Source organism: Vitis vinifera, chromosome 15 (genome assembly GCF_030704535.1).
Source record: "Vitis vinifera cultivar Pinot Noir 40024 chromosome 15, ASM3070453v1".
NCBI lineage: Eukaryota > Viridiplantae > Streptophyta > Magnoliopsida > Vitales > Vitaceae > Vitis > Vitis vinifera.
Window position 1 is genome coordinate 19,315,942 of NC_081819.1, and position 13,433 is coordinate 19,329,374.

At 33.1% G+C, this 13,433-nt stretch overlaps 1 protein-coding gene across 6 annotated transcripts in view; it reads right to left on the minus strand.

Moving 5' to 3' along the window:
- Window positions 1-5,126: 5,126 nt before the first annotated feature.
- The window catches only part of LOC100264330 (light-mediated development protein DET1), a 31,200-nt gene continuing 22,893 nt past the window's right edge, over window positions 5,127-13,433 (minus strand). For all 6 annotated transcript variants that reach the window (XM_010663250.3, XM_010663251.3, XM_010663249.3 and 3 more), the window contains 2 exons: window positions 5,697-5,796; window positions 5,127-5,413 (listed from right to left, as the gene is read on the minus strand). In XM_010663250.3, the coding sequence (XP_010661552.1) occupies window positions 5,274-5,413; window positions 5,697-5,796 (240 nt within the window). In that variant the 3' untranslated portion in view covers window positions 5,127-5,273. The remainder of the gene's footprint in view (window positions 5,414-5,696; window positions 5,797-13,433) is intronic.

Below are 13,433 nucleotides of genomic sequence, written 5' to 3' on the forward strand. Positions count from 1 at the left end.
TGTAATGTGCCTACTTTTACTTTCTATATGCTAAAAACATATCATCTATAGTATATGGTGAAAAAGTGTACCACATAAATTGATTAAATCTAATACCACTAGTAAGAATCTCATATCAAACTGATACCAAATGTATAAAATGTTGGAATTATCTCGATTTATGCAAGTTAGACAAGTGATAATTAATATTTGTTAAAGTTATGCTTCAAGTATCCTATAAATGAGCTAATCTAGTTAATCCAAATCAAATTGCAATAGGTAGTTTTATTGTAGATTTTTATAATACACAATGGATATAGAAACTGAAAATAATTGCACACATCAAAGCACTCACCCTCAAGATGAGATTTCTTTTCATTTTGGGGAAGCCACACCACAACTTAAAGCCTTATCGAGTACTCACAGTTTGATTGGGATTCTTCCACCTTTCATCTTTCTTTGAAGTCACATCAAATTTTTGGATACCTTGATTTTTTTTTTAAATAATTTTTAAAACCATTATTTTTTCAATGTAAGTCTTGAAAAGTTTTTATATTTTATATTTTATATCAAAGTTACTACTATTTTCTTATTTTTAAAAATAGGCAACATGAAGTGTATACCAATAAACACCAAATCTACTACTCAAACTAAAAAATATCTACTTAATTTGTAGAAAGCAAATCAAATCCAATTTTTGAAAATTTTCCAAACTTAAGTTTTGTTTACAAGAAGTTTTTCTCTTTATCAAATTGGAGTTTTAGCCAAGAAGGTAACCATGGTTTTCATCTCATGAAGAGTTTCCACATAAAAATTAGGGTGTCTTTTCTTGTGTATGATTGTTTTATTTCCAACATACAACATCACATAATACACATCAAAGTCTAGAATATAAGTTCATAAATATGGCTTTATGAACTAAACTGAATTGTTAGTCTTTGTGTAACCCTGAAGGCAATCAAACCCAGGTATATTTTATTGCATTTGTCAAAGAAATTAAGAATCTTTTCATAGCAACAAAAAAAAAAAAAAAAAAATCACACACACAAACACACACATATATATATATATATATTACATAGAGATTCAATTCATTTTCAATAACAACCATCTTCCAGTTACATAATAGAGTCTACAAGAGCAATGTTTCAACCACATATGATCTAAAAACTCCAACAAAAAAATATATCTCAAGTTGATAGAAATGAAAGTTGAACAACAAAATAGATCATCCACAGAGAGTTAAAATAGAACCTCGGTCATTAAAACAGTACTTTTGACACTAAGAGGGCCTTTTGTTCAATTCAAAATATTTTTAAAAAAAATTAAGAAAAAAACACACTTAAGAAAACCCATAGGGTTCTTCACAAATTTTAGTATAAAAGTACAATAAGAAAAACCAACAATTACAAAGTTAGACCAATTGATCATAAAAGCTAGATGAACTCATTCACATCTTCAATCCGATGATCCATTTAAAGTGATGTGCTTGTATTACTTGTATAACTCTAATTGAGATGTTATATAACTTTGGGTAAGACAACATCTCATGATCATCATAAATTATTTTATTTATCTATTTTTAATAGACAATTTATACAATGATCACACCTTAAATGGCTTGATTAACCATACCATAATGTAACATTAATTGGGTCACTTTGGTGAGTTTCAATTAACATTTCAAAGCATATATATTTTAAAGATTAAAAATCCTTTTAACATTCTTAGGATTTCAATATATACTATAAAACATAAATTTTATATCAATACAATTATGAAAGTTCTATTATTATTAGAAATAACTTGCACAAATACCATATTGCACACTTTATTGATTAATAAACTTCAACTAAGCTTTGATATCATATGTTAAAAAATCAAGTAAATAAGATATCATAATTTTGGTTTAATGAATCAAAATAGATTTATAAAACTCACCTTGTGTCATTGTGATAAAGATCACCTTACGTAGATTATTTACAATGTTGTATAATTTTGGTAGAACCTTGTCACTTTGTACTATTATTGGCATTTTCTATATTCAATCCCCTCTCTCTCACTTAATGTTTGTACAAATGATAGGAAACCTCACAAACTTATGATGAGTAAAGAGAGGGACCAAGAGCCCTATTATATCATGCTAAGTGGCATTTCCATCAAAAGTCATAAATGAACACTTTCTTCTAAATTATATGAATCTACCTTTTTCAATTTCATATAGTTTTCAAGGCATATGAAACTTTAATATAGGTATATAACTTTGGTCATTGTACCTTGTATACAATTTAGTTGGTCCATGATTTTGGTCATGATATCTTGTATTTTTCCATATACCTTATACCTTTAATCTTCCAATATACACATTAGATGTATAATATGAGAAATGTAAATATATGAAGTTCATGACTTTGTTCATAACTTTTAAAGATATTTAGAAAGCAATCTCAAATGTAGACCTTACTTTTCCTAAGTAATTTGTCTATACTTTGCAAAAAAATATAACCCTCTTTACTTTTTCAAAAATATGATGTAAGAGGCACATTGTTTAATGTCAATTTAGTTACATTCCCTATTTTCTGTTTTTAAAATTAGAAATATAGAATTGACTTTTATATGTAAGGCAATAACTCCTATAAGCTTAAATTGAAAAGGTTATGGTTTTAAAAGTTGTTCAAAAAATTGGAGTATAAAAATTTATTATGTCAAATTTTAAAATTTTTAAAGGGATTTTTAAAAACATTAAATCTATACATTTTGTATAAGAGGTCCTACTTTTTATATAGAATTTATTACTATATCTTATTTTTTAAAACAAAAAATAAGAAATATATCCACACACTAAGTCAAATTCTTTTAAAATGTCGAATATCATTTTTTAAAATATATTTCCCAAACATAAAATTAATCTCTACGTAAAACTAGTTACTTCTACATCTTCTACTACTAAGAGAAGAAGTTAAAAACAATCCAAAATAGGGCCACTATTTATGAAGGAAAATCCAAAAGGCCCTTTTCAACTGTTCATATTGATGATTTTGAGGTAAGTAAAAAATAAATAAAAATAAACAAATGAAACTACTTGTAAGATTTATTGATACTCATTACATCCTTTTGTGAACCCCTCATTGCCTACAAAAAAAACTACTTAAAAGTATTGGCACATAATGCTTTTAAGAGTGATTTGGAACTCCACAAATGTTCTATTAAACATTTGAGAGTTTGTGCAATCTAATAAGCTACAAAGAAGGGGATGCAAGGAGCTTTTCCCACATCTTTACCAAGGAAGAACATCATGGTGATGCAATTGAACTTTAGCACCTGGGTGAGACAAGATGAATAGAAAGACAATATTATTCCATCTTAAACCCTTAACATAGCACCATAGTATGGCAAAATATCCTGTTGATTATCCCTAACATCCACGTTAAATAATATTAGAAAAAGGGAAAAGAATGCCAAAATGGAAATGTACATTACATAATAAACCAATTGTGTTGACACCCAAATCAAAAGTTACTATAAAGTATGCGATTATTTCAATAACCCAACACTTGAATTTAGGTAAAATCACCAATGTGTTTATAAACAAAACAACATTCATAAGAAGTTCAGCCTTACCAATGAACAATTTGAAAGGTTGCAACCTTTTACATAGCCCACATAGCCTTCTTGGTGGAAACTTGAAAAACCATGCTTTTAAAAGAGTAGTTAATGAAGTTCTACTCAACGGCATAGTGATAAAGTTCCACAACATGCCCAAAATTTACCATAAATAGTATGGCTCCTGGCCTTTAAGAGATATTTAACAAGTTTTAACAGAGAGAGAGAGAGAGAGGGTTCTGGCCTTTAAGATATATTTAACAAGTTTTTACACAGAGAGAGAGAGAGAGAGGACATCTTAATGAAAATGCGGACTAATGATTTTTTTTTAGTAGGTAATTATTGATTTAAGCACAGGTCAAAAGTTAAATAAAGACATATCCTGCCCAAAAAATAATGATTCAACTCCTCTTAAAAATCCCCAATAACAGAGAAAGAGACAGAAAGGAGAGGGAAAGAGATTTTACTACATTGGAGTTCAACCCTAAATAAAGAATTCAACACAGAAATTTAGCTGGTAAAACAAAGAATCTAGCCTAGATAAATTTAGCTTAAAGACCACAAGCTCAAGTATAGCTCAAGGACCACAGGCTTAATGCTCTTAAAAGTCCACTCAATATGACAAAAAAGCATGTTGTCAGTAAGAAGCCCCAGTTGATGAGAATTGTACTTCCCAAACTGTCTGACTAAAAAACCTAATATATGTAAGGGATATTATGGGAGAGTACAGTGAAATAGAAGTTAAATTGAGCATGTCAAAACAGCACAGCAACATGAATCTTGTTCACTGCTAAAAGTTTAAATGAGCAGATCGTGTGTCAGAAAACAGACTTCCTTAAGTTTGCCAAGAATAAATAAATATTTTTTTCAAAACAAAAAATGTTTGTTCCAATATTTTCAAACTGAATTTTTCTGAAGCTCAAAATCCATCGTGTTGATTATGAATGATATATGTAGTTTTTCAATTCATTCAAAACAAAGACCCACTACCTCTAGGGAGGTCCCTCTAGTTCAGAACCATTCTCCCAAAGCCTTCCCCAATCCGATTTTTGGCAGGCCATGGTGCAGATAAAAGCTTGTGGGTTCTCTCCAGCTTATTCATTAGGGTGAGTTGATGTCAATGGAGGGGATCATAGTCTTTCAACTCATATGGAATGTCCCGGAGCAGGAGCAGCTTCGTGCCCCTGTTCCAGTCCAGATGCAGCCCCTTCATCAGTAGCCAAAACCAAGGTGGGTCCTTCCCTATAACGCCCTGGAAGCTGCATCTTATCTAATGGACTTATCATTTGAAAGATTCCATTTTAATAGGAGGCAATATAGACTAAAACCATGAGCACTTCATTAGTATAGCATAGCTCCAATCTTAAAATAAACGCATTTACTTGATCAGCGTGACATGTTTTTTTCTTAAGAACCAATTCATCTTCTCTCTAGGTTTGGATCATAATTGTGAGATTCTAACCTAACAGCAAATGAAGGAATGAAGTTCTACAGTGTCGAATTTCCCCACTTTAATTTCACAAAACAAAACCTGCAAACTGGGATAAATAAAACTGAAAATATTAGCTGGATGTTGGTGTGTACAAGCAATGCAAGCTGCTGTAAAAACATCATTTAGAATATATTGTTTCCTTAATTTAATGTGAATCTAAGTAGAGCCTGTTACAAATGGAAGGCAGCAAGAAAGATAGTCATCTCCGGAAATGAATATTCACAACTGATGACTGCAAGAACAAGGTCTGCTGAATGGATAGAGCAAGGGGCAAAATTGGGTGGAACAGGAATGAACATATCTTTTTTGTCTGTCCATCTGTACTCCCAGCTTCAGGACCTAAAAAGATTTCAAAAAGGGAAAAAAAAAAACAGGGCACCAAGATCATCTACTTAGTTTAGAACTCAATGAAGCAAGAAACTGGATAAAGTAATGGTGTACATGAGGAAGAAAATTTTGAGACAACCAAAAGATATGATTGATCTATGCCAGAAATGTATTAGCTATAGATAATTTCCTTGTACAGAAAACCATAACCAGACTCAAGGATCATGTACATACAGTCCATTTGTAGGCTTGTATGAATAGTGTTGATTGTTGAAATCTACCACAAAATATATACCTGGCTTAATCTTGAATTTGAGAGAATATGGACGCCTTCTCGAAATGAACTTGATAGGATGGTCTGTGGACTGTCTATGCCGATCAGTTGCTGAAATCAACTGCAATAACAGAACAACTAAAAAGGTGAAATAACTTAGTAAAAAGGACTTTTGAGTAGCAGATCAGAGTTGAGGATAATAAAAACCCATATATTATGTAGTAGCAAATCAAAGAGAAGGTGGGCTAAAAGAACAAAATCTTAAATTAACAAAATAAAGCAGATCAAATTTTAAAGCGCAACATATAGGTGACCAGTCAAGACCAGCAATGCTTGATGAATGTTCTAAGTGCATGCAATTAAAACTTGATTCAAGTGCAATTGCAACATAGGGAGATATAAGTTGATAGCTCTCACATGGTCATCTCTAGGGCAATAATTTTCCTACATACAAGGTAAATAGCTGATGTGGGGTAATCAATGCATGCAATGGAGAAATCAATAAAAATCGGCAATATGGATCCAACACAAACTTTAGTTTTTTTTTTTTTTTATGATAAATAAGCGCAGAATGAATTAACAAGAGGCAAAAAAGCCACAAAACATACAGGCACAAGGCAACTAAGGCCTCGCAACCAAAAGAAGAAGAAACAAAAAACTCACCAACCCTTAACTGGAAGCTAACCACTCCAAAAAGCCTATAAGGGAGAGCGGCTCCTCTCCAATATACAATTTAGCCCAACCCCATAAATTACAAGCAAAAGAATTTTTAAGCTTCTGAATTGCTAACACCCCCCCTAAAAGTTAGTCTATTCCTCTCCTTCCAAACCGTCCAAAAAATGTACAGCGGAATAGATTTTCAAATCTTTTTCCTTTTTTTCCCCACAAAAGAGCCCCTCCAGCTAAATAAAACCTCCTTTACAGTTTCTGGAAAAACCCACGGAGCGCCAAACAAACTTTAGTTTAAACATGCTCAGCAAAATACATATCAGGGGTCTGACTCAAAGCATTTAATCAAGCAATTCCCAATCTAACAGACCCATCCAATAACAAAATTAACTCCCAAGTGTAACAGACCCTTCCATAGTGGATGAAATTAAATTATATTCGTGTGGAAATTACAACCAAAATTTGAACGTCCCAAATATCAAAACCTCTAGAATCCTCAAATCCAATGACAACCTCTTGAATCACACAATGATGGAAAAATCAAGAAAACCCTTAAATTTTCCAAAAGTCGTGCAAAAGCTGTAATACAGATTCTTCTTTGTGCTTAAGAAGAATAAAAAACCTAAAGTTGCAGCAGGCTAAAGAAATGTTGCACCAATGGAATCTACAAATCATAAGTCCTTCAATCTTGTGAAAGGAAGCAGCTCAATTTTGAATCACATGCTACCCATGCATATCAAGTGAAACCACACACTCTTACTCAAAAGCCCAAACTCTAGGGCCTGTGACACTTTGAAGAAAAGTGGATACTATAGAACCTCTAAGCTAGAATTTCTCCTCTCTCAAACAAACAGAGCTTTTTCCGAACTGGATTGAGCCTCTGAAGAGAACCAGTCAGCCATTTCAGCAAGCCATTGGCAAATAACTTGTGTACCAATTATTCTCAATCCAATAACAGCCTAGTCATACATGTCCTTGATCACATCAATATATCCACTGGTTACCCTCCTTTCTTTCTTTTTCCTTTTTCCCCCTAAAACCCATCAGGTGGTCCCTATAGGGGGGGGGGGGGGGGGGAATCATATGTTCTCTAAGCTTGATACCATAACAGTTTGTGACCTCCTTTGTTCCCAAATTATGTATAGGGACAAGGTTTTCCATTACATGACTCACCCTAAATCAGTTTCCAGGCTCTGCCACTGCTTTGTACTTCTTGCAATGGAGGTTATGGTATGCTTTAATTTAGTCTCACTAACCCTTTATTCTTGCTTTCCAGTCAATTTATTCATCTCAAAGTTTCCTCAATCACACATTTTTTCTAAGCCTTGAAGTATGTTCCTTTGCACTCAATTGTTCGGACATTATAATTGCACCAGCAACTTTGTTTAGCAGGTAGTTTAATCCCTTAGGTTCTTTGATAATCTCTCTTGATACCAAGTTGAGGAATGTTATCAGAAAAGAAACAAAAGGGATAGAAAGAAGGATGACATATCTTTCAAGAAGGAAAACAAAGTAATCAGTGCCTCCAAGCTTAGTCAAAACATGGCCTGCTATCAAAGTCCCCTAACCCAGTTAGGGAAATTGAACTGCCCTCTAGTTCAAAGAGATTGCTGACAAGAATATTTGCAAAAACCTTGACCACTAAGACCAACTAAAAGAAAGAAAAAAAATGTTGTCTTCTTTCTCAGCCAAAGGTGTCTAGTTATGCTGAAAAATCTGGAAATTTCTCGCCAACCTAAGGTAGCTAGAGTCATGCATTGTCAAAGGACTTTGCTCCCATCACCCCTAGTAAATCCGTGAACAGAGATGATCAACACTATCACCCAAATCTGACTATAAAAATGGAAAATCAGTCTCAAAGAACCACTCCTAGTGAGTTAGATGAACAGGTCCAGTATGAATCATTTCTCACTCCCTTAGTCAAGATGATCATGTTGATATTGTTGGCCAACATGCTTCCGTTCTTGCTCCCTCTGGCCATGAGAAAACCAGTGGTCTACAAACTCCATAATTTCCCAGTAGCCTGTTGTGGTAAGAAAAGGGAAACAAGGTCTTATTTGGAAAGTGGACTGGGAGAATTGCAGTTGAGACAGATTCTTTATGGAGACAAGTTATATTGGGAAAGTTTGGTGAGAAGGAAGACAGTGTAGGAAGGGAAGTACATGAAGTAGGAATGTAACTGAATGAGGACCGCATGATTGTCATTATAGAACAGATTTGGTTAGATGATGGTCTTAGGTTAAGTTCGGGTTCAATGTGTGTTGTGATGAATCACCTAAATGATAAACCGTGCCTGAGAAGAACACTACTTCTGTCCAGCCCAATTCTTACCTCAGTTTCATTAAATTTTAGCACTTTCACAGTATTTTTTGAAAGGCACTTTCACAGATTATAATTCTTTTGCCAAGGCCCATCTAATGAACTTTCAAGTCCTAATGACCACCTTGCTCAAGTAGAATTATTTTTAGAGTTAAAACATTCTCATGTCTTTTCATTTTTCTTATTGGATTGAGTTACATTTGAGATTTTGACATGTTAATGAGTTCTTCTTCGCTCTTATCCCTTTGGTGGATGCCTTGAGATAGCTGACCTACTCTTTTGAGTTTTCACTTCTTCATTCTCTTCTATTGTCAAATTGGTAATAAAACAGGGTTTCAGATGACTGGTTGTCATTGTTGAGGACCAAACACTAAAGAAATTCCAGCATGGGAAAGCTACCTGAGGGAGTTAAGATGTAAAATCATTAAAACGAGTGCAACGATCCCTGCAGAGCCTTAAGCACTATGAGGCTTTAGAGCATGATGATCTGCATCTTGGCTCTAAGCATCCTGCATTAAATTATGAGGATGGGAAGGTTAAACCCTTTCATTTTGGTCACAGTATATCATTGCGCAATAAAGCTCCTCATTGAGTCCCAGCTTTGAAGGAACCATGTTTCCAATGAAATTATGTTATGCACATTGAAATTCTAGAGTTAGAAGGTACCAAGTAATTTTATAGATTGTCTTAACACTGCTGAATGGATTGTTCAATTTCAAAGACATACTGGATTGCAGCTATTAATAAAAGAAGGCAGCCAATACATGGTGAGAACACCTCAACAAGCGGTAAGCTAGGAATGGGAAGATTAAGATCGTGAAATGAGAAAAAATAAAAGAACTTAGGTGTTGTTTGGATGCACTTCTTGTTTTTTGTTTCTAAAAATAGAAAATAACAGTAACTTTTACATAAAATGCAATAACTCTTTGAAACTTACTTTAAAAAAATAATGACTTTTAAAACTATTTAAAAAACTGAGGTATTAAAAAAATTTTACTACAAATTTTAAAAATTTTCAAAATAATTTGGAAAGACATAAGATAAATTCATACTTCTTATATAAAAGTAGCTATATTATATACAGAAATTACTGTTATTTTATTTTTAAAAATAGAAAAAAGTGTATCCAAATGAGGACTTAATAATAAGGTTTTTATTTTATTTATTTACTTTCCAAAAGCAGTCACCTAGATGCTTTCCACCAATTTCGCACCTTTAAACAATTGGAGCTTTCCATGGATTATTAGTTTGAACAACTCAAAAGAAGTTTGGTCAGATTTTCAAACCGGATAACAAACAATTGCTTTATCTTGGTGGTCTTCAACTAGAAATTTGTAATGCTGTTTGGTTCCAACATTATTGGACTCATAATGACTAAAGGGCTTAATAAAAGATCAGCTCCCAAGCATGATCACCTGGCAGTGCGGCTGGTTCAAGTAATTGATACCATGTTCCCCTTTCGGAACCATGCAACTCTGAAAGTAGGATGCTTTTCAATGGGCAACTTCAACTTTGCAACCTCTTTTGAAACAATATTCTCACTCCTACTACCATCACAAATAACAATGCACAATCTATCACCAAATAGACATGTGCAAAAATATTTGATCATCTCCAATCTTCTTCAGTTTTTGGTGTTTTCCATGCTACCACCAAGAATTCCTTTGCAATGAAAACATAACAATTTCTTCTTCTTCTGCATCATCATATGTTTGAGTCCAATAGCTCCTCTTCTTCATCTCATGTAAAACAAAGAATTTATGATGTGGTGTCCAGTTTTGAAGAGCCTGCATTAGAGTTATTTTGCATTTTGAACCTATGTATTTCCATGTTCCCTCTATTAATTCAAAGACTATTACCAGTCCAATTAGTGATGGTAATCTCCTACTCATTCTTTTTAACTATTTGATGACTTTGAGCACCTTGGATAACAGTGATTGACACATCATCAAGGGGCCTCGGATATAAGTTTTCCAAACCACCCCTAGCTCATCCATAATTGATGAATTCAAGCCCGCAAGGTAATGAACAATTTCATTATCTTCATTCAAATCAACCCGGCTAGAGAGGTCATCAATCTTGAACTTGCAATTAGACAGTTTTACCCTAACAAAAATGGACTTCTTTGCTAAGGAAGCGCCTTGAGAAAAGATTTTAATGATAGACTAGTTGATGAGGAAAGTTTAACCTTTAACTTATCAATGTTTGTGCAAAAGTGAGGAAGAATCAACTGACCATATTCTTATCATTGCACTATAGCTCATGCCCTTAGAAACTTCTATTCTCTCTACTCAACACCTCTTAAGTGCTTCCTTAGTTGAGGAATAAGGTTTCATTAGAGTGTCATGAAAGTTTCATTAGGAAAAATTACAAGAAAGTTTAAAGGATGACTCCATTGTGCTTTTTTTAAACAATTTGGAAGGAGTAAAATTATAGAACATTGGAAAACTTGGAGTGTTTTCAATATTTGAAAGTCTTTTGTTTGCTCTAGGAAGTCTTTGGAAGTAGATTTTAGCAGTGTGGATTTCATTGATTGTGTTACATGGAGTGTGGTATTTTTTTAGATGCCATTTTTTAATAGGGAGAATTATCTTTTGGGGGTAGATGGGCCCCCAAATTAACAAAAGGTCCATATAACTCTTCAAATTGAGTTGAAGGATATGAAATAGTAACGGACAAATATACCCTTTAAAAACACATATAAAATATTTTATAAAATTAAGTTAAATAATTTTTTTCAAAAATACTAAATTAAATAAAAGTAGTTTTCAAAAATATTAAATTAAATATTTTTTTTTCAAAAATATTAAATTAAAATTTTTTTTCAAAAATATTAAATTAAATTAAAGTATTTAAAAAAAATATTAAATTAAATATTTTTTTTAATATTAAATTAAATAAATTTATTTTTTAAAAATATTAAATTAAATAAAAGTATTTTAAAAAATATTAAATTACATAAAAGTATTTTTTTAAAATATTAAATTAAATCAAAAATATTAAATTAACTAAAAGTATTTTTCAAAAATATTAATTTTTTTCTCAAAATCAACAAAGGGCATTTTTGGAAATACTGAAGGATGATATCCTTCAACTCAATTTTCATACTTTCATTGGGTCTTGGGCTCAATTTGAAGAGTTACATGGACTTTTTGTTAATTTGGGGGCCCATCTACCCCCAAAACATAATTCTCCCTTTTTAATAAGACTCTTATTCACCTCATAATAAAAAAAAATTTAAAAAAAATAAAAAAAACCACAAAGAAGTGCATGCCTAGAGCACTTCTAGTAGGGCTATCCATAGGTGAATGAAAGAGGTATTCCAACCCATTGTATTTTCGGAGAACAGATTTCTATAACAATGCTCCATCTTGATATGATTCCTCACTCCAAAGGTTGAGTTCTTAGAACTAGCAAAAAACATTGTCGCTACCACCTCACATAGCAAAATCTTTTATCAGATTGGATCTGTAGCACGCATCTCCTCACATCTTATTTAGATTCAAAGACATGTATATTGTTAAGCATGAAAATCTTGACTAGACAAGAGCTTGTATGAAGGCCTTGGGCTAGATGGATTTCCCATGGCTTTTTGGAAATTTTGTTATGACTTCGTGAAAAATGAAGTGATAGGCTTTTTCACAGAGTTCTATGAGCTAGGCACCTTCAAAAGAAGCTTAAATGCCACTTTCATAGTGTTAGTTCCCAAAAAAGGGGGTGCATAGAAAATTTAAAAGATTTTACACGGATTGGTTTGGTGGGTTAAGGGGGGAGGTGGTACATAAGCTTCTAGCAAAAGTCCTAGATAACAAATTGAAAAACATGATAGGAAAAATGGTCTTCAATTTCTAGCATGCATTTGTAAAAGGTAGACAAATTTTGCATGCAATCCTCATAGCAAATGAAGCCATTGACTCAAGGTTGAAAAGTTCCAAAGAATGAGGTAATATGTAAATTGGATATCAAGAAGACTCATGATCATGTCAATTAAGGCTTCTTATTGGTGAGCTTGGGAAAAAAAATGGGATTTAGTCCTAAGTGGATAAGAAACATTAAGTCATGCATCTCTATGGCTTGTTTCTCCTTATTGGTTAATGGAACCCCAACAAAATTTTTCCAAAGTTATAGAGGCTTGAGACAAGGTGACTCTCTTTCTCCTTATCTTTCCATTATGGCCATGGAGACGCTATCCTATACCCTGAATAAGTTTTTTTTTTTTTTTTTTTGATAAATGAGCACAAATATATTAAAGGGCGAAAAGCCACAAAGCATACAAGTAGTATACATAGCAGCCTAATAACAAAAAACACATGAACAAACAACCTCACCAGCCCTTAAGGAACCGCAAGCCATTCCAAAAAGCCTAAAAGCGAAGAGGACTCATCTCCCATATACACCCTATACCCTGAATAAGTATGGAGGTATGGAGGTATGGAAGGAGACTTTATAGCGGGGTTTTCAATTAGTGGAAGAGGAGAGGGTATGGAGGTATCCCATTTATTATTTGTTGATGATACCCTTATTCCATGCAATGCCAATGAGAAGCATATGGAGTACTTGAGCTAGACATTCATGTGATTTTAGGCAATCTCAGCTTTAAAAATTAATTTGGAGTGAGTTGATTCCAGTTGGAGGGGTTTCTAATATGGATGACCTAGCTAGGGTTCTAGGTTATAGAGTGGATACCCTCCCCACAAACTATTTTAGTCTTTTGCTTGGAGCTCCTTTCAATTCTTCTCGAATTTACAATGATGATGTGGAGGAAAAATT